The sequence below is a fragment of the Pelophylax lessonae genome (assembly GCF_965119305.1).
Source record: "Pelophylax lessonae genome assembly, chromosome: 2".
NCBI lineage: Eukaryota > Metazoa > Chordata > Amphibia > Anura > Ranidae > Pelophylax > Pelophylax lessonae.
The window spans coordinates 316,503,566-316,531,488 of NC_138769.1; the positions used below are offsets into that span (position 1 = coordinate 316,503,566).

A 27,923-nucleotide genomic window follows, 5' to 3' on the forward strand; every position below is an offset into this window, starting at 1 on the left:
ATCCAGGCTCAGGCAAGATCACAACAGTGGAGTCAGGACCGGCACCTGGCTCAGCCTCTCAGGGAGCCGCTGAGAACCTGAGCCAGCTGCTCCTACCCCCTCCACAGCCCAGCACTTCCAGTAAGTGCAGGGGGAGGGGGCAGAGCAGGGAACCAGTAAAGGACAGTCAGCAGCTTTCTGCTCAGAGAGCTGATAGAACCAAGCGATCTGCGGTATTTGATCGCTCAGTTTCAGTCTTATGGCTGGCGATGGGCAAGATGCATCATTGGACCGATGCTGCATCCCATCCAGGTAGGTAAGTATGATTCTGGAAAAAAAATGTAACTGCCCCAGATGGGATGTCTGGAAGGGGTGGACAATATCATTACCAAAATGTTAACATTACCACAATATCTGGTAGTCAAGTTCAATTGTGACTTGTTTTCATGTAAGCATCCCATGGTTAATTGTCCTAATGTATGTTCGCAAAATACCATTGATTTACTATCTTTTGTATCTTGTTCTATGAAAATTCAATAAAAATTATTGAAACAGAAAAAAAGGTAACAGCACACTTCTCTTTTAACCCTTCCAGTGCACACAGGGGCTTACTGTAAGGGTGCATTTTGTCTTATTCCCGTAACTTAGACAATGTGGGCTATGTGGGACTTTAAGTGAGACACCGGCAGGTATGCCCAGCGTCTCCATCCCTATATCGGAAAAAACAAATTGAAAAGGATTAAAAGAGGTGCATGTAAGCCAGCCAGTCCCCAGTCTGATGTACTCACCCTCCAATCTGCCACCAACCAAGTAGACCTGTCTCAATATAAATAAAGAACAGGGGTTTAGTTGACACGCATTTGCAAACGCATGTGTAAGCTGCAGAGCCACGACACGGCACCCTGTTTTATCTGCAGTCCCTAACACTTTTAAATTTGAGTGTCTCCTTTCTGGGAGCACATGGCTGCTAATGGATGGATAGGAAGCAGGTGGGAGGGAGCAGCCCAAACTTCCCCCAACCCACCTCCATCCACGACTGGTAAAGTTTCTCGATGCTCTAATAGCAATGTTCTTAAGATGGGTGCCATGTCGTGGCTCTGCAGCTTACACATGCGTTTGCAAATGCGTGTCAACTAAACCCCTGTTCTTCATTTATATCGAGACAGGTCTACTTGGTTGGTGGCAGACTGGAGGGTGAGTACATCAGACTGGGGGCTGGCTGGCTTCCATGCACCTCTTTTAATCCTTTTCAATTTGTTTATTCCCGTAACTTAGCTGACAGACCAAAAGGAAAGTTAAATGTTAGGGTTTGCATACCCTTTATTAGCAACATCATTTGAATGCCATATTATACAAGTATTATTGCTAACCATATGCTACCCACTGCGGGTACTAGATTGGGCAGGTATTTTTAATTGTCTACTCTATGGGACACTGTGTACCATAAAATCACAGCGATTGTATCAGAAACATTTTATTCAAGTTTTGCAGTCAGTACATTGCACACTAATCCCAAATGTGACCCAAATATTTGCCCACATTCCCCATCACAGGATGTCAGACAACATGGAAACCAACCCAAATGCAGAGTCACAGCACCCAAGAGAGTTAAAAAAAAAAAAAAAAAAAACAACAAGAGAACAATTATATACATTCCAATCAGATGACCAAGAAAAAGGGTCTTCTGATAACTAGCAGCAGTCCGGAGTTACAGCCCAGTGGATCTTTGCTCTCCGGGCTCATGTGATTCCTTTTTTTCCCTGAAGATTGTGACACATGCTCCACTCCTGCCTCCCCGTGAGTCTTTCACACACATTGGACTTCTTGCTGCCCTGTAAATAGAAGAGCGAGAGGAAATTACTAAATGCACAGATTATACATTTCAGTTGTAGAAATACATTATGAGTACTGTATAATTGTATGCAGTCTGATATTCAGTACTTTTATACAGATGACTATTACTAGTATAGTGAATAGTGCAATAAACTTTGAAGGAAGTATATAAAAATTCATACAAGCAATAACAATTTTTTATCATTTTTTTTAAAAAAATTTGTCCAAAGTGTGTTTATTCTGTAGCACATTTTTTTTTTTTTTCAGAATTATAATTTTAATTATCTGAATTTATTTACTAAAAGTTAGCAGAAGGGTTTGTTTACCCACATTTTTCACAATGTATGGGATTCTGGTTTATTGTGAGCAAAAAGTAAAGTCTTCAGGAATATTATCATGTTATTAGGTTCATCTACTGTATCTGTAAGCAGTAGATGTATTATATACATCTACTGTATGTGTAATGCCCCATACACACGTGCAGATTATCTGCAGACTTTTGTCTGCAGACTTACCTTTTTTATGTAGTGCAAGGGCCTGCCGGATTGCATACAAATTGAAAGTGTTTAGGTTTGACCTCATATTATATGGTTTTGGTAAGTCTGCAGACAAAAGTCTGCAGATAATCTGCACGTGTGTATGGGGCATAAGCTACACGTAATACACACACTTATCTTAATTTCTGTATTTTGCTATAGAGAAAATAGATGACAAAGTGCCCTACAGAATGTATAAAACCATTCACAACAGTCACTGCCTTACAGAAACTGACAATATAATGTCTTTATTACAATCATAAACAGGGCTGCTGCTAGAAATTACAGCCTACCTGGTCCCCCTGAATATATCAAGACAATTTTTTCACTTAAAATACACTAAAATCATTATTAGCGGACACAACCATAACAGGGAACCTGTGTGAATTAGCCCTTTGTAATTGTTTTTTTACATTTAAAAAAAATCTATAATTTTTTTTAATGTTAAAAATGTATACAATTATTTTTATTTATTTTTTTTACAATCTTTTAAAATTATTTATTACAATGTGTAATTATTCTATTTTTTCTTTTTTCTTTTTTTTTATACATTTTTATTTTTTTACAGGACAGGGAAGACTGCAGCGCTGTGGGGGGCACAGTGAAAGGAGCCACACAAGAAGGGGGGGATCAGAAGCAGGCAGAGCAGGGAGGGGATCAGTGTCAGAGAAGCAATTACAGGAAGGATGCCCTGTGTCTGTGTCTCTCCCGGCAGCAGCTGAAAGGGTAAATCTTCCAATGGGGACTGGTGACCTGGGGGTCCCTATGGAATTCCCTTAATTTTCAGGGATTTTCTCTCACTTCCTGTTTGGCTATGGGACAGGAAGTGAAAGTAAATCTCCACAATGGGACACAGATGGTGAAAAAAAAAAATCAGGAGTTATAACCCTCCCTCGCTCTATCCAAAATGAGAAAAAAAAAGCTTTGCCTATAGTTGTAATATACATATATATATATATTATATATATATATATATATATATATATATATATATATATATATGTAGTAGTATATATTTGTGTGGTAACACAATATAAGATCCAAGCCTTAAAAATAAACCTTTGGTGCCTTCTAGGGGCGCTCTGCACCCCGAGCCCATCCTTTTTTGAAGCCTATCAGGAGATTCTGGCTCTAATCACGTGCTTCAAAAAAAAAAAACCCATTGGAATCCATGCGTCCATGGCCCTGCATGTAGATTAGGGGGCCGGACGCATGGATGGGGGGTGGTGCCCCTGCGCCCCAATGGACGGCCCGCTATACAATCTCCTTTAGATTTATCAAAACCATATAATATGAGATCAAACCTAAACACTTTCAATTTTGTATAATATCAGGCAGGCACTGCACTACATAGCTGAAGGTAAATCTAAAGGAAATCGAACAACAAAAGTTGTATAGTGTGTATCCAGCTTTAGGGATGTGCTGGATTTTATTCCCTGCTTTTCCAGGGAAACAAAATCCAGCACATCCCCGCTGACAGGACAGAACTCTGCATTGTATACATATCCTCGCCGATCAGCCGATACCCACTGATCGGCTTCTGCTATGACTAATCACAGCAAAAGCAGTGCAGCCCCTACCCGGAAGTGCCGGTTCATGGTGCAAGTTTCAGCACAGGAGAGCCACTTTGCTGCCATGTAATGGCGTTATGTGGTTGGTAAGTGGTTGAAGCGGAGTTCCACCCAAATGTGGAACTTCCACTCATTTGTTTCCTCCCCCCTCCGGTGCCACATTTGGCACCTTTCAGGGAGGAACGGGTACCTGTTTTTGACAGGTACCCTTCCCCACTTCCGCGAACAGTGCCTCGGCGAAGTGAGGACCCCTCATCTGCCGCCGAGCTAATCCGAATGCGCAGCGCATTTTGCGCATGCGCAGTAGGGACCCGCCCGTGAAGCCGCAAGGCTGTACAGCCGGGTTCCCTGACTGGCAAACATCGGCTGCGGTGCGGACATCGCTGGATGCTAGGACAGGTAAGTGTCCTAATATTAAAAGTTAGCAGCTACAGTATGTGTAGCTGCTGACTTTTAATTTTTGGAGGGGGGGGGGGGGTGCTGGAGGCTGGAACACAAAAAAAAAGGTTTAAAGGTTTAGGTTAAGGTCCACAAAAAAAAAAAAGAGAAAACGATTGTGACCTTTTTAGTTTTTCTGGACCTAAACATGAAAGATCGGGGGAGCCTGATGTAAAGGGACACAAGTCTGTTTACATCTGACCACCAATCGAGCGCTCACGTGTCCGCTGTGCACACACTGAATGAGTACAGATGTCAAAACACTAACATCCGACCTATTCAGCAGGGAATCTGCTCATGTATCATTTGCTGAACGGGGTGGTGCCGCTCCATGTGAAAGGGGCTCTAATGAGACTGCTGCAGTGGCCAGTAAATACGCCCTAATTGGACAGGGGAATGTTAGTTGATGAAGCTATAAAATATAGCTATTAGGTCAGGCCCAACCTAGCAGTTGCCAAATCCTCTTTGTAAAGTGAAGGTCTGGCTCTTCCCACACTCTGTGACTTATCATGAGCCCAGGACTATCACTAGTATCATACTGTAAACCTCAGTCCTTGCTTTGTCTGTTCAGTTCTTTGTCCTCCACTGTCATTTGTGCACAAATCCTGGACTCCCGTTTTGTTTCTGTAATGGGGTTTCAGTGCTCTAGTAGTCACAGCAACTGCAAACACCCCTTCTTCTGCCTGTGACACTCTGTAGCTATTAACAGGCAAAGCTAAATCTTTCAACAGTTAAGCCTGTACATCTGACCGTCCTCTGATGTCTATAGCTAGCATTACTGGCTCTCAAAGCAATATGCACATCTCTGATCACAGAGCCATTCAGACCAAGAAGATCACAGATTATGGCAATTGAAGGCTATTGCTGTCATTTACATATAATAGAGGGCTTTGTGGTCCCTTCATTCTGTATCATTGTGGTTCTGCTCTCTGAATACAGAGGTACTCAGAGTCTTCAGAGCATCACTAATGAGCGATATCTCATCAAAGAGACACTCTGTGCAGTGCAAATGTCATAAGGACCGATAACCTGGTGTCCTGTAACATATTATATTAAAATGCCCCCACCTGATCACTGTTCACAGAAATTAACATCTGAAAAAAATGGCATAAAACTCTTTTTTACAATTACAAATAGTACAACAAATAGTCGATGCTTACAGCTGCTGAGTCAATACTTGGTGGATACTAATATAATATTAGTATATAGAGACACTGTAATCTCCACCAAAGGCTTCAGATGCTCATTTAAAGTAGTACTCTAGCCCATTAGCTAAATACATAGGAGCCATGAATATGTATTTATTGTTTACCTGCTAGAACATTTGTAATTCTGTTCAAACACTGTGATTAACACACCATTGCCATACTGCACCAAAATTCATCATTGCAGCTTTGTAGTTTCAAATCACACAAGGAGGACCTTAGGGTATTAATTTAATTATGGATCGGCCTGGACATTTAAAATTCATAATCAGCCCAAGGTCCTCCTTGTTTCTCTTTTAGGCTGCCTAAACCACTCCCGCTTTAGATTATTGCCTGAAAACATATTGGATTAGTAGCGGTGCAATACAGCCTAAATAGTTCACAGTGCATAACATCCTAAATACAGTCTTATTTCTGCTGAGGACTGTGAGAGGATGCATGAAAAGAGTTTTCGCCTAATTACATAAATGTAATCCTTTCATTTAACTCACAATGGCTTAATTGTTCGCCCTGCTGCCTTGCAGCACTAGGGTCCTCTGTTCAAATCCCAATCATGACATTACCTGCATGGAATTTGCATATTCTCACTGTGCTTGCGTGGTTTCCTTCCACACGTTAAACATCCTTGTAGGCTAACTGGCTCATGTCTAAACTGGCTCATGTCTAAATTGGACCTAGTATGTGAGTTTATGTGCGTGAGATGGGGATCTTAGATCCATAGGTGTGCACAGCCTATTGCATTAATGTGCGCACCCCAAAGTTCAAACACATATGCGTATGTGTGCATGTGTATATATATTGACGGTGTCGGTAAAGCAGTGGATGGTGCCAGTAGCGCAGAGATTGGTGTCAGTAGGGCAGTGGACTGTGTCAAAAGAGCAGAGTTTGGTGTCAGTAGGCCAGTGGATGGGTGTCATTAGTTTTTCCATTTTTATTATTTAAATTTCTTAAAATTTAATTTTTTTTATTTGTTTGTTTATTTTAATTTTTAGGATCCCCCTTAGGGGGCTTTGGTAAAATATCAGGGGTCTCAACAGGGTTAATCTGCAGCACATGGGGGTAATTCGGGTGTGCCAAGGCACACCCCGTGCACACACCTATGCTTAGATCATAAGCTCCTTGAAGGAAGGGACTGATGTGAATGTACAATATGTTAAGTGCCTTGTGAATTTTTGGCACTATATAAATACCTGTAATAATAAAAAATAAATATTTGAATTCATAACTTAAATGGGGTCGTAAACTTTGCCCAGAGGCCTTCTTTAAAACCTGACTCCAGGCACTCTTCCCCCAGCCTCCCCGCTCAAACCACCTATTACTAATGTGTTTGCAGATAAAGCAGCCAACATCCAGTAATACTTGCCCTATGATGGCCACTGGTCCTGCACGGATTACAGTGCAGTAATAATATCAGCAAGAAGGGTGGTAACAAGATCGGTCAGAGACCAGCACGAAGAGCAACTCCGGCACACCACTGCAGTAATATATTTTTACATGCAAAGCCTAAACTTTAACAGCAACCTCTCTCCATTATATTTCCCAGCTCTGCTCCTGTCTCTCTCTGAGTTTTTAGCATTCCCAACCACCTTGTGCGTTCAACTTCCCATGTTGCATTCTTCATTATGTAAAATAAATTACAAAATCTAGCAGATAGAATGGGACTCTCTCCCCTAGCATATGTGCACTCCCGGAATTTCTTATGACTTATAATGAAAAACTAGCTGACAGCTACTCTTGGAGGCGCTCCCTATCTTCTATTTATAGATTTTGGTACCTCTACAACGAGGACCTTTTCTGGGTGCAGCTGCGGAGAGCTCTTTACAATTAACACCATCTAATCCATATTGAACCTCTGAGCTCCCTTGTAGCTGCAAAGTGGACTTTTATTTAATTGTCATTTAAAAGCAGAAAGAGGACTCCTAATTTAGAAAAAACTATCTTTGTGTAGCACAAAGAATAGGTCTAAACATAAACCAAAGAAAAAAAAAAAGTTGACAGGTTTTACTGTAAATGTATTTTTACAGTGTCTACCTGACAAACATGTTACTAAATTTAAGAGATTACATACTTCAGGCACACAATTAGTATCACATAATTTTACCCCACCCTTTTTAAGACAGTACATTAAATGATTGTGACTCAGGGAGCTGCTAATATGGCCAAGGTGGGCTGAGAAATGAAGCATGTAGAGGAGAAGTTGCTGCTCAGGAACATGTATGATGCAAATTTTGCATCTTGTAACCACTGCCACTACATCTTAAAGTAATAGTAAACTCTCTGTTTATTTTTACCTACGGGTAAGTTTTATTATAAGCACTGTTTAGGAGATATTCTAGTGAGCAGCACCCGGTGACGTCACAAGCGCATGCACTTTGAAGGAACGGCACACCCGTACCGTTCCTTCAGAGCCCTGTGCCGCGACTCCTGTGTGCATGTGTGGGAGTGACATCATCGCGCCTTGGCCATACAATCGGGCACAGCCAGTGAACCTGTAAGGAAGACCGGGTGAAGATGGAAGCGTTTGCAGTGGCGACAGCGTGCCACTGGAGGGCTTAGTTTCAAGGCAATTCTTTCATAATGTGCTAGTATGTCTTTGCCTTGCATTGTGTTTTTTTTTTTTTTTAATCTACATTTATTACTACTTTAAATAGAATGGTGATCACCTAAAGAGACCTTGTTGCCAAATTTGCAGATAAAAAAAACGTCAGTCAAAACCACAGAAAAATCAAAATTAACTGCATGCTTTATTCGTTTGCTTCTAAACTTGCTAGCAAATGTAACTACTTTAAAAAATGATTTTCCTTAGCACAGCCCCCTACCTCTTTTCAAGGAGTGAAGGGGAATACTACAGAGGGTAACTTAAGTGACAGCTCTGAGTCTGTTAGGGCTGATGACATCACACCCAAGATGGTGGTGCCTAGCAGTAGTCTCAGGGCTTTTTGGTGTCTACAAGAGGTGGGCTTTTACAGGTAAATAACATGGCTAAAATATTTTTATGTGAAAAATTCACATAAAATCTTATAGGAAAACATGAGAAATGATTGGTCTGAAGACAGAGGGGCCAATTCAAGAGTTAAATATTGCATGATTATTTAACCACTTGCCGACTGCCGCGCGACTATTTACGTCGGCAGTCAGCCCCTCACAGGCAGAGCAACGTAGGGCTACGTCGCTAGCCTGTAAGGGTTTTGGGAGCGAGCGCACGCCGCCGGATGCGCGCTCCCGCTCAGTCACGGACCCCCCCGCGCGTGTGCCTGATGTCCGCCGGGCACTCGCGATCGTCCGTGACAGCGGGAGAAAGGCAGGCGGCTAGTGTAAACAAAGCCGCCTGTCAGTTCTCCCCTGTGTAAGAATGGTGATCAAACGGTTCTACTATGTAGGACCGTTGATCATTGTTCTTACACACACAGCCTCAGCCAATCACAGTTAGAAACACGCCCCTAGGACACACTTCACCCCTCCCTCTCCAATACAGTTAAGTCAAAAAAAATCGCAGATCGCCGCCATTACGCGTTAAAAAAAAAAAAAACAACAAAAATTACAAAAATCTTTCCCTTTGTTAGTAAACGCAATAACTTTTGCGCAAACCAATCAAAATACGCTTTTTGCGATTTTTTTTTTTACCAAACATATGGTAAAAAAAAATTGGCCTAAAATGTTAAAAAAATTTTGATTTTTACATTTTTTTGGGGGAATTTCATATAAAAAATGTGAAAAATATTCTTATTTTTGCAAAATTTACGCTCTTTTTTTGTTTATAGCGCATGATCAGAAAATCGCACAGGTGATCAAATACCACCAAAAGAAAGCTCTGTTTGTGGGAAAAAAAGGACGCCAAATTCGTTTAGGTACAGCGTCGCACGGCCGCGCAATTGTCCATTAAAGTCACGCAGTGCCGAATCGCAAAATAGGCCCTGGTCAGGAATGGGGTAAAATCTTCCGGGGCTTAAGTGGTTAAGATAAAATAATTAATGTGGTATTTCACTTATAAACATGCAATCTGCAGAAAAAAAATGTATGGTAAATAGCGCATTCATTTTTTTATTTTGTGGTATTTAATGTGTGTTTTTGCATATTATTGTACCATAGATAGTCTGCAGCGGGAGCTGAAACATTTAGCAGTGGTATTCCTACCACTGCTAAATGTTACAGTTCAGCTCAGAGTTGCTGGTTGTTCAGGAGTCAGCACCTGCCGGTATCCTAACAACCATAACTCATCTGCTGTCAGTGGGGATTCCACACTGACAGCAGAATGTAAGCAAACAAACAAACAATGGCATACCACATTGACCATTTTCATATCACATGAGATATTTGGATTTAATGTGTCATGCGACCCAAATATCTCATGCAATATCCTTTTGTTAATTGACCCTAGAGTCTCTTTAAGCAGAACCAGTGAGGAGTGATCTTTTGTAAGCATGTGAATATATTGTATATTCTAAATTTGTAACAGAGTAGTATTACTTATCAGGTATAGGTGGGTGTACTTTTTATACTTGTAGTACCTCCCTGTCAAAGCAGAAACATCAACATTGCATCAGGCTGTAAGGCCATCATGCGGTTGGCCTGTCTCCTGCCTCAGCTCAGGATAGATAACTCCGTCTAGGATGCTAGAGGAGTGTAGACCATCAATTAACAAACCTTTTGGCTTTCATTCAGTTTTTAATTGTCAGCACTGAGATGAGTCAAGAGCTTACAGCCTGACACTTCTGTTTTGACAAGGAGAGCATACAAGTAATTAACATTTAAATAACCCCGAGAGGTATGGCTGCACAATTGGAGATTCAGATTATTGGTGACTAGTTCTCATTAAGGCTGGCCTAAAGAATCTCTAATCACAAAGATGCTAGGATCAGTGATTCAGGTTGGCCATGCACCTGACCCAATTCAAGTTTGGAAGAAAGTAGCCTATTCTTGGTCCATTCAAGTATTTGGCAAATCCAGGCAGAATCAGATCCTTCATTAGTCCTAGATTGTACACACTTTGCAGTGAATACACTATGTGAGCAGGTAAAGATTGGCAGGAAAGTTGTTTGCTTCTTATACCTAGTCCCTTTATATATAAAAAATGCCTATAAGAACAGAATTTGGCTCTCGTTTAGCCTGGGTATGGGTGGACTTAGAAAAGCAAAGGCAAGACAGTTATAGGTGTGTCTCCTATAGCAGCAAAATAGCGACACCAAATTTTCAGGTGGAATTCTGAAAATTAAAACAAATGTGTTTTTTGTTAAGGTCACGTGTCACAACTTTTTGCTGATGGATTTACAGTATTTTATACAGGGATTAGTAGCCTTATAAGTAAATTATACACATTATATTCTGGTTGGTGTTATCGTGATTTTGTTTATATTTTAGAAATGTAGGTTCGTACCACCAGGTTGTCCTTCTTCTGGCTGCTCATATTCCTCAGTATCATCTTCTTCCTCTTCATCATCATCACAACCTACAACATGGCATAATGATTTCATTTCATGAAATACACACAACAGGATATACACAGTGGGGTTGATTTAAATAACTGGAGAGTACAAAATCTGGTGCCACTGTGCTGGGTAGCTTCTGACTTCAGCTTATTCAATTTGGCTTTGACAAAAAAAAAAAAAAAAACTGGAAGCTAATTGGTTTCCATGTACAATTGCACCAGATTTTTCACTCTCAAGTTTTAGTAAATCAACTCCAGTGTCCCTAATGATATCTAGCAACAGTAATTAGCACCCCCACCCTCTAGGTTACAACTCTGTTTTTTCACGTATTAAGGCCCCTTTCACACTGTTCACTCCATCGGCGGACTCCATTTTTCTCAGTGGGAGATCGATCCATCGATCCCCCGCTTATAATGCAGATGGCAGCTCCATCTTCGCTCTGTGTGCGGAGACAGAGCTGTCAGATCCCCGCTGGACTCTATGGGGGAATCGGATGAGAACGGACCGCCTGTCCATTCTCATCCGATCCCATCCGATCTGATCCACCAGACGGATGGAAAATAGGGTTTTCATCCGTCCGGATTTGACGGACAGGATCGGATCGGATGGCAGCGGGTGTCAGCGGACATGTCTCCGCTGACATCCGCTGCCCCATAGAGATGCATGGGGCATCCGTTCAGATCCACCTGAAAAACTGACAGGCAGATCTGAACGGTCCACATGTGTGAAAGGGGCCTTAACCAGGTTTACTCCAGGTAAACAGCTAGATACACAGTTGAAATACATATAAGGAAGCTGTTTTACCTGCATAAGGATTTGTATTTCTATCTATTTAGTTCTGGGATTTACAGGGACAGAGACCTGATTTTCTCTGCTGCATTGCAGTAACATTTACAGGTCTTTTCTCCACCCCACCCCATGACTGGGCAGTGCAAAGAAAAGCAGCAGACTGATGACCTCAACTTTCTTGTCAATCTGCTCCCTCCTACTATCAGCATAGGCCCCCATTCACACCAGTGCAACTTGTCATGCGATTTGACAGTTCCAAAAAATGTTAAAGCCGCATCAGTGTGAACCAGGGCTAAACCTTGGACTGCAGCACAATCCCTTCTGCTGCTTCTCCCTCAGTCTGACTTCTGCAGCACTGGGACTGTCAAATCCAGGTACTTGCACTGCTTACATTTAGAAAAATATTTATGAATATATAATGCAATTTATAAGCTGGATTTATTTGTGTCATTTATAACTGGTTGAAGTTCAGCTTTAAATATATTAACACTGTATATACAACTCATATCACAGCAACACGCTTACCTGTATTAAAATCAATGTTTCTTAGGCAATCAAGAACATGTTCAGCCTCCAAAGTAAATTGGTCCATGCTCTCAAAATCAGATTCTGTTTTCTCCAACTGACTACCCTTAGAAGCATCCATAATCCTGCAAAGATAGAGATGGTGTTGAGTATGCTATGGGCATTCCATTCAAACTCACTGACTTTTGAAGACTTAGATGGATGGGCAATCAACAATAATGCAACTTGGCTTATATGACAATTACAACTGGAGATGGAGCTAAAAAAAATTGGGGTCTCTTAATTTAAGGAAGATGTTTTTTCACCTTCTGTGAATTGAAGGGAAAGATCAATAGTGAGGATAAAGATAGCAATAAAAAAAAACTAAATCTGATAAACTTTTTAAATCATTTGCACTACAAAAACTACTTTATATTGTGCTTTTTTATTTAGGTACAGCATACAGTATTGCATTACCATATCCAAAACTCTGCTTACCTTTTAATAAGCTGTTTGGATTCCTGGAAAAGAGGAAAGGAATAAAAGATTTAACAACTTAATTAATCAAATATGACAGCATATGTTGTATATGACAATTTAGAGTGCACATAAAACCCAACATTTTCTTTGTTTTGGAAAAAGTAGGGAATGGTTATATCCCCTGTGATGTTTGCTTTTCCAACAGGCCTGTAGGGAAGATTTCCTTTCTTCTCCCACAGATCCAACAGGTTGTAAGCGGAGAAGCCCCTCAGTGTGGAAAGACCGTTGTCACTTGAACAAGTATCTGCTTTGGAAGGTTCCTCTCACCACATGTTCCAGTGAGAACACTAAAATTTTGGTTGCATCATGATTTTTTGTCCAATTGATATGAAGAGAAGTGTTGGCTATATATACTGTATGTACATACAGTAAACCCCCGTTATATCGCGGTTCAGTTTTCACTGTCCCGATATTTTGCGTTTTTTTTTTCTGTAAGACCTATTACTATTGCTTTATTAATTAAATCATTGTTAATTAAATATTTTTGTTTTTTTCCATTGATCTTACTCTGTCTCTCAGTATCTTTTATGTGTTTAAATGTGTTTCTATTATTTTAAAAGTGTGTTTAAAGACCCTAAAATGTTTTTAAAAGTATAGTGAAAATTAGAAAAATATGCCTAGGGTGTATTTAAATAGGGTATTCCTTTTTTTTTTCAAATTCCATATTTATTAAGGGTAAAAAGGCATACACAAGCAACAAGAACAGTGAATCGAAATACATCCGAACATCAAGGAAACTTTGGAGCAGAAAACAGGGATTATGCGGATATAACAGTATGCAATACAGGACGATACACAGTTATTATAAGTATCTGCAGGATAACAGGCCCCAAGGGAAGAACCCCACCCCCATCGGCATCTGTCTTATGGCCGGTATACAGGAGTGAGGAGGGCATCCCATGGGACCAGCCACCCCAATAGACCCCAAAAAGAGGCAATGATACGTATGCCGTAAGGGAATGGGAAAGATTTTCGTAGAATAAATAGGGTATTTCAATTTCGCGGATTTTCACTTATTGCGGGTGGTTCTGGAACATCACCCTAGTGATGGAGGGGGGTTTACTGTAGATAAAAAGATAGATACTGACTAAAAGACATAGAACAACCATTACACCACACAGCAAGAAAAAGTTGTAATGTTTAATTCTAATATTAAAATATGATACATACTATTCTATCATGTGATGGCATTATAATAGAAGCTGTAGGGTCCTTTTATTTATATGTTTGACACTGGCATCGTAAAGACTCACCAATAGGAAGGTAGCATGGCCTGCCTGTTCAGAAGCCTGAAGTGCATTTTGCAACAAGTTGGAAGAGGTCTGAATTTGCTCTTGATAGCTGGTAATGAGGGTGCGCACAAAATCAACCTTCTCCTCCTCAGCTTGTGTTATCCTTTGTACAAGAACAGCCTTCTTTTCTTCGAGGACTCTGCTCATTTCTTCAAATACTTCATTTAAAGATTCCTTCTTCTTTTGACTGTTCTCCTATATTGTCATGAAAAAATATTTTCTTAAGATCTGAGAACTTGGTTCTACATATTGGCCATAATTAGTATCACAGTAGGGTAGATTTTTTAAAACTGGCCCACCCAGAATCTGGTAAGGTGTGCATGGTAGCTAATCAGATTCTAACCTAAACTTGTTCAATTAAGCTTTGGCAATAAAACTTGGAAGCTGATTGGTTTATTGAAAAAATGTGCCTGATTTTGTACTCTCCAGCTTTAGCAAGTAAACCCCATGGTGACCATGCAATGTATGTTTCTTTAGAATACTCATAGATATAAGACATGGTTCTGAAGAAAAAGGTATCTAGAACTCAAACATTCCTTCATCTAAAAAAAGATCATACAAAGGCCTCTTACATTTGAAGATCTCCATAATAATCAGTCTGTAAAACTAGATGTTTTTTTCCTTTTTCTGCTGGCTGAACAACTTTTTTTCAAAGGTCTATGTATCAGTTTTAAGGATGAAGCAAAGACAGAATGCTCCATTGTATTCCAGTTGAAGGTACTTTCCCCTGCCCAATTCAGCAGCATTGGGTTCCTGAGCAGCCTATCACCAAGCATCAGTGCTCTCATGTGAGAAGAGGGGGTAGTAAGTCACATGGTACATGAATTACTAGACCAGAAGTCTCCAAAATGTGGCCTGGGGGCCAGATGTGGCGCTTTTCTTCCTTTTTTCTGGCCCTTGGGGCACTATTCCTTCCACTCAAAGAAGGCACCCTTTGTCCCACTGACACCAATGATGAGGCACTATTCCTTCAACTGACCCCAATAATCGGACACTATTCCTTCCACTGACATCAATGATGAGACACTTTTCCTCTCACTGACACCAGAGATGGGGGAACTAATGGCGCTTTTCCACTGCATGGAACCGAACGGTTCGGCTCGCTTTTGTGCTTTTCCACTGCTGGTACCGCATGGTACGGTGTAGGAACGGTTCGGTACGGTACGGTACGGAGGCACTTTTCCACTGCATGGAACCGAACGGTACGGCTCTCTAAAACAGTACCACCTCGATTGTGGTTCCAAGAGGTACCATACCGGTACCATATCCCACAATCCTTTGCATGCAGTCACTACTAGCCACTGATTGGTCAGAGAATTGTTGTTATCCCACCCACTTAACTTTAGTACTACTTTAGTGGAAAAGCAAACCATACCAAACCGTTCCAAAACATTCCAACACCGTACCATGCGGTACCAGCAGTGGAAAAGCAAACCCGGCCAAGCAGGGCCAAGCAGGGCCGAGTAGAGCCGAGCCGGTACTTGCAGTGGAAAAGTGCCATAATTCTCCCACTGACACAAATGATCGAGCCCTATTCCTTCCACTGACACTAATTATGGGTCACTTTTCCTCCCACTGACACCAATGGTGTAATTTTACTTTTTTACTCCCACTAACCACCAAGCCTATGGCATGATTTAATCTCATTGATGCCAGGGAATATTCTACTCCCACTGGCTACAGTCGGGCCCCCTAAAGTTTTAAGGGCAATAAACTGGCCCTTTGTTTTGAAAGTTTGGAGAGCCCTGTACTAGACACTAAAATAAAGGTATGTGAAGCTGTGGAGGGCAGCAATTATGTGGACCTTTTGCTCTGCCCTGAGTTTGTAAAACACACGTGATTGCACACAATATGCATGTACCCTTCAATATCTGGAAACACCATTTCACTAATACATGGCAACATTTTATGTATATTTTGTGGCTTATTTCTAAATATAATTTCTACTTGTTTTAAAATGATCTTTCGTATGAATGGAGATGAGGGGATCCACTCTGAACTGCCCATTTATGCCATATATAGTGACTTTTGCAAAAGAGTCTATAGAATATACATTTGTGGGTCTGAATGCAGTGTAACACATATACTTTACCTTTACAGTTTTACATAACTCTTCCAACTGGCCAAGGATTGACTGAATTCTGTCGTTACCAGCAACCAGCATCGATATGCAGTTGCTAAGCTCTGTCTGTGAGGGAAAAATAATCAGCAGATAACTACATTGCTTTCTTCAATAAATAATAATAAAAGGCAAAGCAGATAGTGCAATAGTAAAAATTATACGTATATAGTACCTGACAGCAGTCAATCTGAATTAACTGCACTGGCATTAGACCAGATATAGATACATTCTAGTTGGTTGCTATGAGCTGCTCCATAAATAAAAATAATTAGAAAAAGATTTTCAAGAGCTTTCTTCATTATTCTGGAGGTAGTCGTTGGCCTGGAACAAGCTTGCAGCCAGTGTTTCTGGTCAGTAATTGAGTAGGTACTAAAACAAGAATTTTACTACTAAAGCAATACCACCATATTGATTTCCTGTTGGTAGTCTCATTGATTTTACACCACAGGTAGGTTCTTTAAATGTGTTTATTTATTTATTTATTTTGGATGGCAGAATAGAGTAATAACCTCTACATAACTATGTAACTCATGTAAATGGTTTACCAAATTTCTCCCTATTTAGACAATAGAATACGTTTCTTACACTTATAAATGCATAAATGTATTATTGTTTATTGTAAGGGTATAGTTTAGTGATACCTAACCTTTAAAGTATTATAAAAGACACAGACTAATGGGCACTGAATATGGAGATAATAGAAAGAGTTCAAAAAGCATAGCCAAAATAAGATGTTTTCAGTTGTTGAAAATGAATGTTGCACAACCTATAATAGCGTTCATCTCAAATATCCCACTCCAACCTGTTGTGCCCTCACACCCCCACACAGCTGTGGCCCTATGAGACTTGGCTGCAGCCTCAACACTTTCTAAATATAACAGGTGACCTGCCTAGGCTTTACTTATAAATAAAAATCCACTATTGATGTAGAGAACAAGTGCTGCAGCACAGGCAGCAATAAAGAACCAAAAGATGTTAGCTATAAGAGCCGGTTCACACTGAGGCGATCCGACTTGCCGGGGAGACCTGTGAAGTCGCGGTGCACAGCGCGCACCATGACCTTGGAGCGACATGCATGGACTTCATATCATTGAAGTCAATGCAGGTCGCCCCAAAGTAGTACAGGACCCTTTTTCTAAGTCGGACCGACTTGTGTCGCTCCTATTAGAACGGGTCCTGTGCTAATCTATGGCAGGCGACTTGTCAGGCGACCAAGTCGCCTGACAAGTCTCCCCAGTGTGAACCGGCTCTAAATGTCTTACCTGGCAGGCTGACATAGCCCAAAAACCCTCAAAAAATACCTTATAAAATGAGTAATGTTAAATCTTAATCAATGTATGCAACATATAAAGTCTTATAATTCCTGTTTGAAATGCATTGCATGCTAGATGGCATGTATCTATCATTTTTTCATCATTCTGTATGTACATTGTGAAAACATACTGCAAATGCTGTATACTTAAAGGGAAACTTCGCCCAAAAAGGGAAAGTTCCGCTTCGCGCCCCCCCCCCCCCTGCCCTTCAGCTTTATTTTTTGGGGGGGGAGAGCAGGTACCTGGTTTTGACAGGTACCTACTCCCACTTCCACCCCAATCGCCTAGGTCAGAGATGTCAAACTCAATTTCATCATGGGCCGCATCAGCATTATGGTCGCCCTCAGAGGGCCGGTTCTATCTGTAGCCCACCGCTATCAGAAGTCAAGAGCCCCCACACTCCCTTACATCACAGTGCATCCCCTTTACCACGTGCTGCTTCTGAGAAGAAGATGGAGGCAGAGCTGGGAAGCAGCAACTGTAGGATCGGGAAGAGGGCTGGAGTCAGCTGCTGGAGTCTGCTAAATGCTGAGACCAGTGGAGGCAGAGATGAGGGGTGCTGCAGCTGCACAGAGAGGTGCAGGATCTGTAGGAGGAGTTGTGTCCTCCTCTCTGCTGCCAACTGCTAAGTTGGGGGGGGGGTGTTCTTCTCTGCAGCTGCAGGGGGAAGCACAGGATCTGGCAGAGGAGTTCTGTCCTCTCTGCTGCTGTCTGCTTTGACAAGGTGGGGGCAGAGATGAGGGAGATTCAGCAGCTGCAGGAGAGATGCAAGGGCCACATGTAATGGCCTGGAGGGCCGGATTCGGCCCGCGGGCCTTGTGTTTGACACCTGTGGCCTAGGTGATATGAGCGAAGGTTTGGCCCACTCTCGCTTTGCCCGCAACCTTCTTGGACATGTCACAGGTCCCAGAAGGCTGAAGGACCATTCAGAAAGTGCAGTGCAACTCGCACATGTGCAGTGGGAGGCTGGCTGTTATGTTGCAAGAAGTCATAGCTGATTTCTGATACTAAACAACACGCCAGTGCTGGGGACCAAATACTGGCGAAGAACCGGCCTGGGGGAGGACAGAGCTGGATTCTTGGACAGGTAAGTGTCCTATTGTTAAAAGTCAGCAGCTACAGTATTCATTTGAAGACCACATGGGCATAGGCAGAACATACAGAAACCTTGTATATAAGCCCATTAACAACTATGTATATTGTATCACATGATCAGTAGAAGTCTTTATTCAGAAAGGGGCAATTTATTGTACTACGCACTATGTTGTCATTGTTCACTGCTTTGGCTAGATTGAGAAGTGCTTCTAAAATTCCATGGCCATATGTTTTACAGTAATCTTTTGGTGTATTTATAGCCCTCAGCCTCTCACCTTTTGATTTTGGAAAATATTCTGGAGGGGAGACACTTCACAGTCTTTATGGGCACCAAACACTTTACACATGGAACATGTAGGTACTTGGCATGTGACACAGTAAATGTTTATTTTCTCATCTTCATGCTTTTCACACATTGGATGGTTCTCCTGTTTCTTCTCAGGTCGACTAATCACATATAAGCAAAAAAAAAAGCAGCATGAAGATCAGAAGCATATTCATGACTATACCAAAACATTACTAAATAACAAAGTAATCGAACAGACATTTACATCAATTTCCTGGTTTAGATATGCTAGCAGGGCGTGCCCAGTGGATGGCACCTTGAAAGTCTGAAAAATTCACATACTCCATTGAAATTTATTTTATTTACACTCACTGGCGTAAATCATTTTCTCATCGCTGCTCACCTGTAGTCCTGTTTGTAGATATCTATTATATTTTCTACAAGTAGGTTTCTTTGCAGCCCATAAACTCCATGGCGGTCTAAAATAACTTCATGACGACATGTTGGGCATCTAAATTTTCCCCCAGACACAGAAGTTCGTGTTGGCCAATATGGGTTGCCAGCCTACAGTGACAGAACTGTTAACAGCTTGCCAATAATTGATCTTAAATGTCAGAGCAACAATAAAATGTTACATAATACAACTAAACAACAAGAGGAGTATTGGTCCTACAATACAAATTATAGAATTGTAAAACAGAATATGGAATGAAAAATTACGAATGTATGTGACTAAAAATATTACAAATGTTCCATTTTAAACAGATTAGCTCATGCTTAAAAATGAGTAAGAGTGTGTTCTTTACTTCTGCATAAATGTAAAGGACAAAAATACCAATATTCTACTGCTGTCGTGATTATGCAACTTAAAGTACAAGTATTAAGAGCATAGATGAGGAAGCAGAGCAAATGTCCCCTTACCTGGAACACATCGTTGGCACATTTCCGACACAGGTTGTGCTGGCATGGCAAGATCACAACGGGTTTCTGGAACATTTCAAGACAAATAGGACAAATTAGCTGTTTCTCTAAGCTATCCATGGGACTATTGTCCCGGATAATGGCTGAATTGTAATCCATTCTGGTTTATAGTCCCTTCCAAATATGTTTCTCTTTTCCCAGTTATCTGTAGGTCTTCTTAGCTCTGTTCCTGTATGCACTTGTCTCTCTCAACTTGTTCTGTATGCAGTATTCTTCCCTGAGGTCCTTCTTGTGGGTTGCTCTTGAATGGCCTTGTATAATTCTCTCACACCAAGATTAGCTGGTGTTTGCTCCACTGCTGCTCAGATACATCCTATATATAACTTGTGTGCCGGTCACATGCATTTGGTGGGGACAGACATGTCACACATTCCTTTTGTCCTGAAGGGTCAAGTTTCCTGTGGTCCCTGAAAGTTTGCAGAGCTGTCACATGGAGCAATGAGTAATCTGCCGGAGCTCATTCTGTAAACAGAATCACTTTTGTAAGATGTGGATTTATGTTTTCCAGGAGAGGCATGAAAACAAACACACACATTTTCCAGAAAGTCCTAGATAGCAGACACCTAAGCTCCAGTGCCCCAATGTAATATTTCTGTATGTTTCTACAACCTAGGACATCTAAATATTGATCTTCACATTTGATTGCAAATGGCTTTTAGGATCTGAACTTAATTAGTTTTCAGAATATAAACACATAGGCAGGCTGTACATTTACTTTACTTACTGTACTTTATTTACTTTAATTACTGTACATTTTCCAGACGTCAAACATTTTGAAAGAGGAGACTCAAACTGATAGAGGACAGTTGAAGATTTTAAATGGTGCTCCTAATGATGTACCTACCATATTTTGTTGTAGCCTGTAATTTAAATCACCCGAATCAAAATAATAGACAACGGTCATTTTGGCTTGTATATAGATAGATATTCTGGATTGTGAATACGTAAAATGAATTAAAACTGCACAGCGTCTTTTTTTTACACATTGTGTTGCTCAGATTTTTTAGATACCTGCAGGTGCTTGCATCAGTGTTTCTCAACCAGAGTACCATTTGGCATCCCCTGAGGTGCCGAAAGCATGAGACCAAGTTTGCCCTGAATGAGAGAGGACTCGGGATGTAATGGGGAGACTTTATCATGGGGGTACTGTAATGTGATGGGGGTGCCTCTGACTTTGGGATGGGGAGACTCTGTGGTGATAGGGGACCTCTGATGTATATGGCCACTTTGATATGTAGGGGGACTTCTAATGTGATGGGAGGACCTCTGATGAATGAGGGCTTCCGATGTGAAATTCAAGGTGATTGGTTGCCTTGTCCCAAGCTCAGGTTTCCAATTGGTAATGGTAAGTAATATTTGTTTATTATATTTTAGACTGGATTGTGCATACTTTTTCATACTTTTAAAGGGTATTGCGAACTACTTTTAAAGGGTATTGCATAACTACTCACCTCTCTGATGGGGATGGAAACTATTATACACACCTAGAAAGGTTTACTTCAAAACATCTCTGCGTGCCCAGGATGGTTGCCTCACCATCTGCCCCAACAGCGGATAAAGCACTTTAGAAATATAAATTAATCAATTTAGAAAATTAAAGCCCGCACAGAGGGGCTTCCCTTTTGTAACCAGGATGTGCTGCAGCTCTGATCTAAACTCATGGATAAGGAGGGGCTCCCACCACTGAAATGGCCGCCCACAGGGCTCCACTGTCATGGCCCCTGGACTACACAAACATGGCTGCCGTGTATAGGAATACACAGGCTACAAAAATGGCGGCCTTGCGTGGCACCACGAGGCATACAGGGACCAAGAATTGGAAGACTATGCCTCAAGGTCAGATCCAGGCAGAACGGGGTGCCCTGGCGGGAGCCCCCACCAGGTACAAACCCCCCCTGCACAGTGGATCGTCCAGTCGCCAGTAGTGCACCCCCGGCCCCCAGTCGCCAGTTAGCGCCCTGCCACCATCCCAGCCCAGTGACCAGACCACCCAACATCCCCAGTGTATGTGGAGGGGGGGGGGGCAGGCTGAGGGACTCTGCAAAAGTATCAGCAGTATCAGATCCATGATAGGGCACAATCATCATTTTTTTTTCCAATCACGGATCTGACGCTGCTCTGTGTCCTGATTGGGCAAATCCTTCATTGCTTCAGCCAATAAGGGTTCACGATCCACTATGCGGCACGCAGTGCATTGTGGGGCGCTTGGCGGGCCTACCAAACGGTCAAATGCCCCAACAATTCAGGTGTTTACCAAACGGGCAAACAGCCACTGTTTGGCCCAAACTCATGCTCGGGCCGAACTGTTCGCCCAACACTACCCACAAGCCAGGTTTTTTTTTTTTTAAACTTCTTTTTATCAATTTTATCAATCAAACAACAAGATTTATTACAGAATGAGTTTTATTACATTACATTACAGAAAAATACTGTGCACAGTATCTGTAAAAGTCCCCATAGATCCTGTAAAGATAAGGCAGAACAAGAATAGGAGCGACAATACACATTCATGAACATGCCTTAATGAATGAAGATGGCAGTGCTACAACATAGTTTGCTTACTCAACATAATACAAGAAACACAGCAGTAATAGCAAATGGTGGTCAAAGTTATACCCATTCCCCTAAGTGGAGTGTAGACGCAGGACGGACCCCACCGTGCCCACATACCCCACTCAATTAGACCAGAGTAGAGCCACACGTGTCAGCCAGGTCAACCCATTCACCCCAAATCTTCAGAAATTTTTTTGGACAGCCCCTGGCTTCGTATGTCAATTTATACAGAGGTAGAACATGGTTAATCGGGTTCTTCCAGAGGTCAAGTGGAATCCTGTCCGTACATACCCACTGCATCACCACAGTTTTTCTGGCGTAAAACAACAAAAGTCTAAGAAACTGTTTTTGGTGAGAGCGAAGATCAACATCACAGAGAATCCCCAATATGCACCACTTAGGATTGCAGACATTAGGGAGGCCCAGGGATGCCGAGAGGAAGTGCGTAACCCGAGACCAAAAAGGCCTGATTTTTGGACAGCTCCACAACATATGAAGTAGATCCCCTCGATCTCCACTGCATTTATGACACTCCGGAGTGGGTCTCTGTTTCATCATAAACAACCTATAAGGTGTATAAGTTCTATGAAAAATACGTAATTGTATCAAAAGCTCCCTGGCAGATATTGGAGTCTTAAAATATACCTCCAGCAACTCCTCCCAGTCATCGTCCGAAAGATCCGGGATGTCTCTCATCCACCCGGCCCTGATGGCCTCCAGTCTAGACGGCACACTACCAATGAGAACACTATAGTAGGAGCTAGTTAATTTGGTGTGCTCATCCCGCAACAACTCCTTTTCCATAGGAGAGTTGCAGAGAGAGACAGTGCCGGGCCCAAATTGGGCTAAGGCCGCATGTCGCAATTGGAGATAGCGGTAATGCCAAGAGCCGGATATCCGAAAGTCCATCCAGAACTGGTGAAATGTCTTAAAAATTCCCTCCTCAAATAGTTGATGAGCATACTTCAGGCCAAGCTCTGCCCACTGCGCCGCATCTTGGGACGCGGAGAATTGAGGCAAACTAGGATTACACCACAAGGGCTGATTTGGAGAAAAGAGGCCCGGAGATGCCGACAACAGTGTCTCACACCTGATATAAATCTTCCGAGAAGATGTCAAAAGTGCTGTACCCTCAAAGGCCGCAACGCTGCACCTGTAAATAAGATTAGCGAGTGTCTCATATGAGGAAACTACCGCAGCCTCGACAGCCGTAGCCGCATTGCCCCTCTGAGGGAAGAGCCAACCATGAATATGTACCAATTGTGCTGCATAGTAATGGCAAGGCCCCCCAACTTCACTGGTTGTTGTAACGTAGCAATGGAAAGTCTAGGCGCCTTCAGGTACCACAAGAAACCTGAAATAAGGAGTCAAGTTCCTTAAAAAACTTATTTGGTATGAACACCGGGGAGTTGGCCAAGTGGTACAAGAATTTGGGCAACATAACCATTTTAAACAAATTAACCCTTCCGGTCAGAGTTAGTGGCAGATGCTTCCAGTGTTCCAACTTAGACCTAAAAATAGTCAGGCAAGGGAGAAGATTATTGGTCAAATATAAGGATATGGGCTGCTGGACCTGAACTCCCAGGTATCGGAAGGAAAAGTGAATTTTAAGGGGCAGCCCTCCGGCAGAGAGAGAGGGGTGTCCATATCTACTGGAAACAGGCTGGATTTAGACCAGTTGACCCGAAAACCGGAGAAAAAAAACGAAATTTTGGACGAGTTGAAGTACCTTCATAAGCGAAGTTTGAGGATCAGTCAAATATAGCAACATGTCATCTGCATAAAGAGAGACTCTCTCCTCCAGGGTCCCCACACACATCCCGCGGACATCTGTGGAAGTTCTCAACAGCTGGGCCAGAGTTTCTATGGCAAGCACAAAAAGTAAGGGGGATAAAGGGCAGCCTTGCCGTGTACCTCTATGTATTTGCAAGGGACTAGACACCACCCCATTCACCCGAATACGGGCTAGTGGTTGATCGTATAGGATCCTAAGCCAGGCAAGGAAGCCCTTCCCAAAGCCAAACCTCTCCAATACGTAGAACAGATACGGCCACTCCACAGAGTCAAAAGCCTTCTGTGTGTCGAGTGAGAGAACCACCCTAGGCAAAGGAGAGGGATTCGGAGTCTGAAGATTAGTAAACAACTGAGGAATATTCGTATATGCAGAGTGCCCTGGAATAAAACTGGTCTGATCTATCCCCACTATAGAAATAATCACCTTATTAAGCCGTAACGCAAGAATTTTGGTAAGGATTTTAAGTTCAACATTAATAAGTGATATGGGCCGGTAGGAGTCACAATACAGTGGGTCCTTGTTGGGTTTAGGAATTAAGACTATAAGGGCCTCACGCAGCGAAGGGGGCAGGAAACCCCCATCAAATATTGTTTTAAAGAGCACCAAAAGCCGTGGCAGCAATAGCTCCCTGTGATGTAAATACCATTCCACTGGGAAGCCATCAGGGCCCAGAGTTTTATGCTTCAGAAAGGTCTTAAGGGCCATCTCCACCTCTTCCAGAGTGAAAGGAGCATCAAGACTAGTACTCTGGTCAACGCTAAGGGTGCGAAACGGGATAGAATCTACATAGGCATAAAGTTAGGGAGGGGTATAGTGAGCCTGAGAGATATAGAGATCTGAGTAGAATCGATGAAAGGCGCAGAGAATAGCGTTCGTAGACGAGAGGGAGTGACCTAGATGATCAAAAATGACAGGGATAGCAACCGGTTCCGGAACGGGGCTGGCCAAGAAGGCCAGCAAACGACCGTTCCTGTCCCCGGTCTCAAAGATGCGTTGAGACTGATAGAGGAGACGCTTCTGAGTCCTCTCCACCAATTCCAACTCATAAGCCCGCTGCGCCGCCTTCCACAAACTACAATTCTCAGGAGTGGGATCTAAAGTATAGGCCCGTTCGGATCCACTCAAAGCATCCGCCAATTCCTCAATATTAGCCGCTACGGCCTTCTTAAATTTAGCAACTCCTTGCATATATGCCCCATGCAAAACCGCCTTAGAAGCGTCCCAACAGGTAAGGTCAGCTACCCCTTCCGCATTCTCCACCCAGTAATGGGACATAGCAGTAGCACATTCAGCCGAAACCATCGGTTCCACGAGCCAATAAGGGCTCATACGCCACACCGACCTGGACGGCTGTCTGGCCACTACCAGTGTCATCACCAGGGGTGAATGATCTGAGATCGCTCTGGGCAGGTATGCCACCTCCGAAAGTGTGGGAAGAACCTCAGAGGAGACAAACCACATGTCCAATCTGGAGCACAAGCCAGGTTTACCTGAACAAGCCTGGTAACCACCAAAACCGCAGCCTTCACTATGCAATTTTTGTAAACCAAGTTCCAAAAATAGAGGCCAATGTCTGAAAGAGGATTGGCATCCCTTTTATAGAGGCCTTGAAATTCATTGATCATTGATTGCTCATTGATGGACACAGCTCTTCATCTTCATGACCGTAGGGTTATGCTGCCCCCCTACAGGAGTAGGACACTAGGCAGAGAAAAGCTTAAGCACACCTATGGGGCAGTCCCTGGGGGTATACTTCCACTTCCTGCTATAGGTTTTCAGTTTTGTAACAAGCAGTGTAAGAAGAAAACAATACAACTCCACACAGGCATGGATGCTGTGTCTGTCAATGAGCATCAGAGAAATTAATTTTACGGTAAGCCAAAAATCCCATTTTCTCTTTTGTTCATTGACGGACACAGCTCTTCATATTTATGACAATAGGGACGTCCTAAAGCAGTGTCAAACATGAGGGGTGGGAACAGCAGAAAAAAACAAACTTCCCAAAGGCTAAACATAGCCAACTAGATAATATGGAGCTCAACTGAGGACAACTGGAGCTCACCTGAAAAAAACACCCTCAAAGAGGACAAATCCTCTAAACAACAGCCTGCAAAACTTTGCGGGGAAAAGAAGCATCCGCAGATGCCAATATATCCACTTTATAAAACCTTGTGAATGTGTGCACAGATGACCAAGTGGCCGCTTGCAAAATTTCACCACTGACGCCTGATGACGGAAGGCCCAGGAGGCACTAAGTGCCCGAGTAGAATGCGCCCTGACAGGGAAAGGAGGAACCTGACCCCTAATAGAATAAGCCTGAACCACAGTCTGCCTGATCCATCTGGAAATGGTCACAGCAGAAGCAGCCAGCTCCTTGCGAGGTCTATCCGTAAGGATAAACAGTGAGTCTGATTGTCTAAACTACTCCGTAGCTGCCAGGTACACCCTGATTGCCCGAACCACATCCAGGGAATGCAAAGCAACTTCCCTAGGATATTTAGGCTTAGGACACAGGGGAGGCAACACAATGTCTTCATTCAAATGAAAATTGGAGATTACCTATGGGTGGTATGAAGGGCATAGTTGGAGAACCACCTTATCCCTGTGAACAACTAGATAAAGTGAACGGCAAGACAGCGCTGCCAGCTCAGACACCCTGTGCGCCGAAACAATAGAAACCAAAAAGGCTACCTTCTGGGACAACGTAAGCAGAGGAATCTCCCAAATATTTTCAAAGGGAGGTTTCTGAAGAACAGACACTACCAAAGTTCCAAAAATAGGATTGCAAAGGTGGGTTTTGGGGATCCCCACTGTTTTGAGACAATAACTTCAAAGAAGGCAGGAAAGGGGAACACCCTTGCCGCTTTGGAGGACTTGTGGGTGACAAAGGTGACCCGCGCCTCTGACACTGCATTAGTCACATCTTCCAAATGTAAGGTTTCTTGCACTGATACAATCAGTGCATCCACTAATGCCTTTTCAGCGCGGTTAGAGGAACAGAGGAACTATCCTCACTATTTGAGCATGCAGGGTGCATGGACGCAGACCCCGAGGGGTAACTGGCATCCGTAGAGGCTGATTCAGACCCTGGATCTGAAGAGACAGAGGAAGCAGGTGAAGGTGGGGGGGGGGGGAGGGGTAACTTTTTGGGAACCTGTTTGCCTAGGACTAAATCCACTTTGGACACCAAGGACTTCAGGACCGCCACCAGTGCAACCAGTTGTGGGGCCCCAGAGGAGAGTGGATCAGGTGGTGAAACATTTTTAATTGACTCCATGATGAATAGGGAAAGCTGCACCAAAGTGAAAAAAACACACTGTAAGGGACACCCCACCGTGCTGGTCACACCACAAGGCTCAGCACAGCACTACTGCTGAATAGCAGCAAGAGGGAGCCCCAGGCACTCACCACTACCAGGCAGTTCAAAGGAAGCTTCTGCACAGCGCTCAGCGATCAGTAAAAGACATGTCTAGCTATGAGCACTAGAGGCCGAGGACTTCCCACCTCCAAATCACTGCCCATCTGAGCTCCAAAAACATGGCCGCCGCTATTTTCAATGGGAAACCATAGGAAAATGGCCGTTGAGGCTACACAAACATGGCCGCCGATCAGTAACTAACCAGGCTACAAGAAAATGGCGGCTCCTGGGGGTCCCCGGGGGGGGG

At 42.8% G+C, this 27,923-nt stretch overlaps 1 protein-coding gene across 1 annotated transcript; it reads right to left on the reverse strand.

Annotated features, from left to right (window-relative positions):
* Positions 1-1,447: 1,447 nt before the first annotated feature.
* Positions 1,448-20,213, reverse strand: TRIM63 (tripartite motif containing 63). The gene is made up of 9 exons (XM_082247809.1): positions 19,851-20,213; positions 19,333-19,493; positions 18,919-19,090; positions 16,206-16,301; positions 14,075-14,308; positions 12,780-12,802; positions 12,303-12,427; positions 10,937-11,008; positions 1,448-1,811 (listed from the first exon to the last, which is right to left on the reverse strand). The coding sequence occupies exons 1-9, from the start codon at positions 20,007-20,009 to the stop codon at positions 1,786-1,788; spliced, it is 1,068 nt and encodes a 355-aa protein (XP_082103935.1). The 5' UTR covers positions 20,010-20,213; the 3' UTR covers positions 1,448-1,785.
* Positions 20,214-27,923: the final 7,710 nt, after the last annotated feature.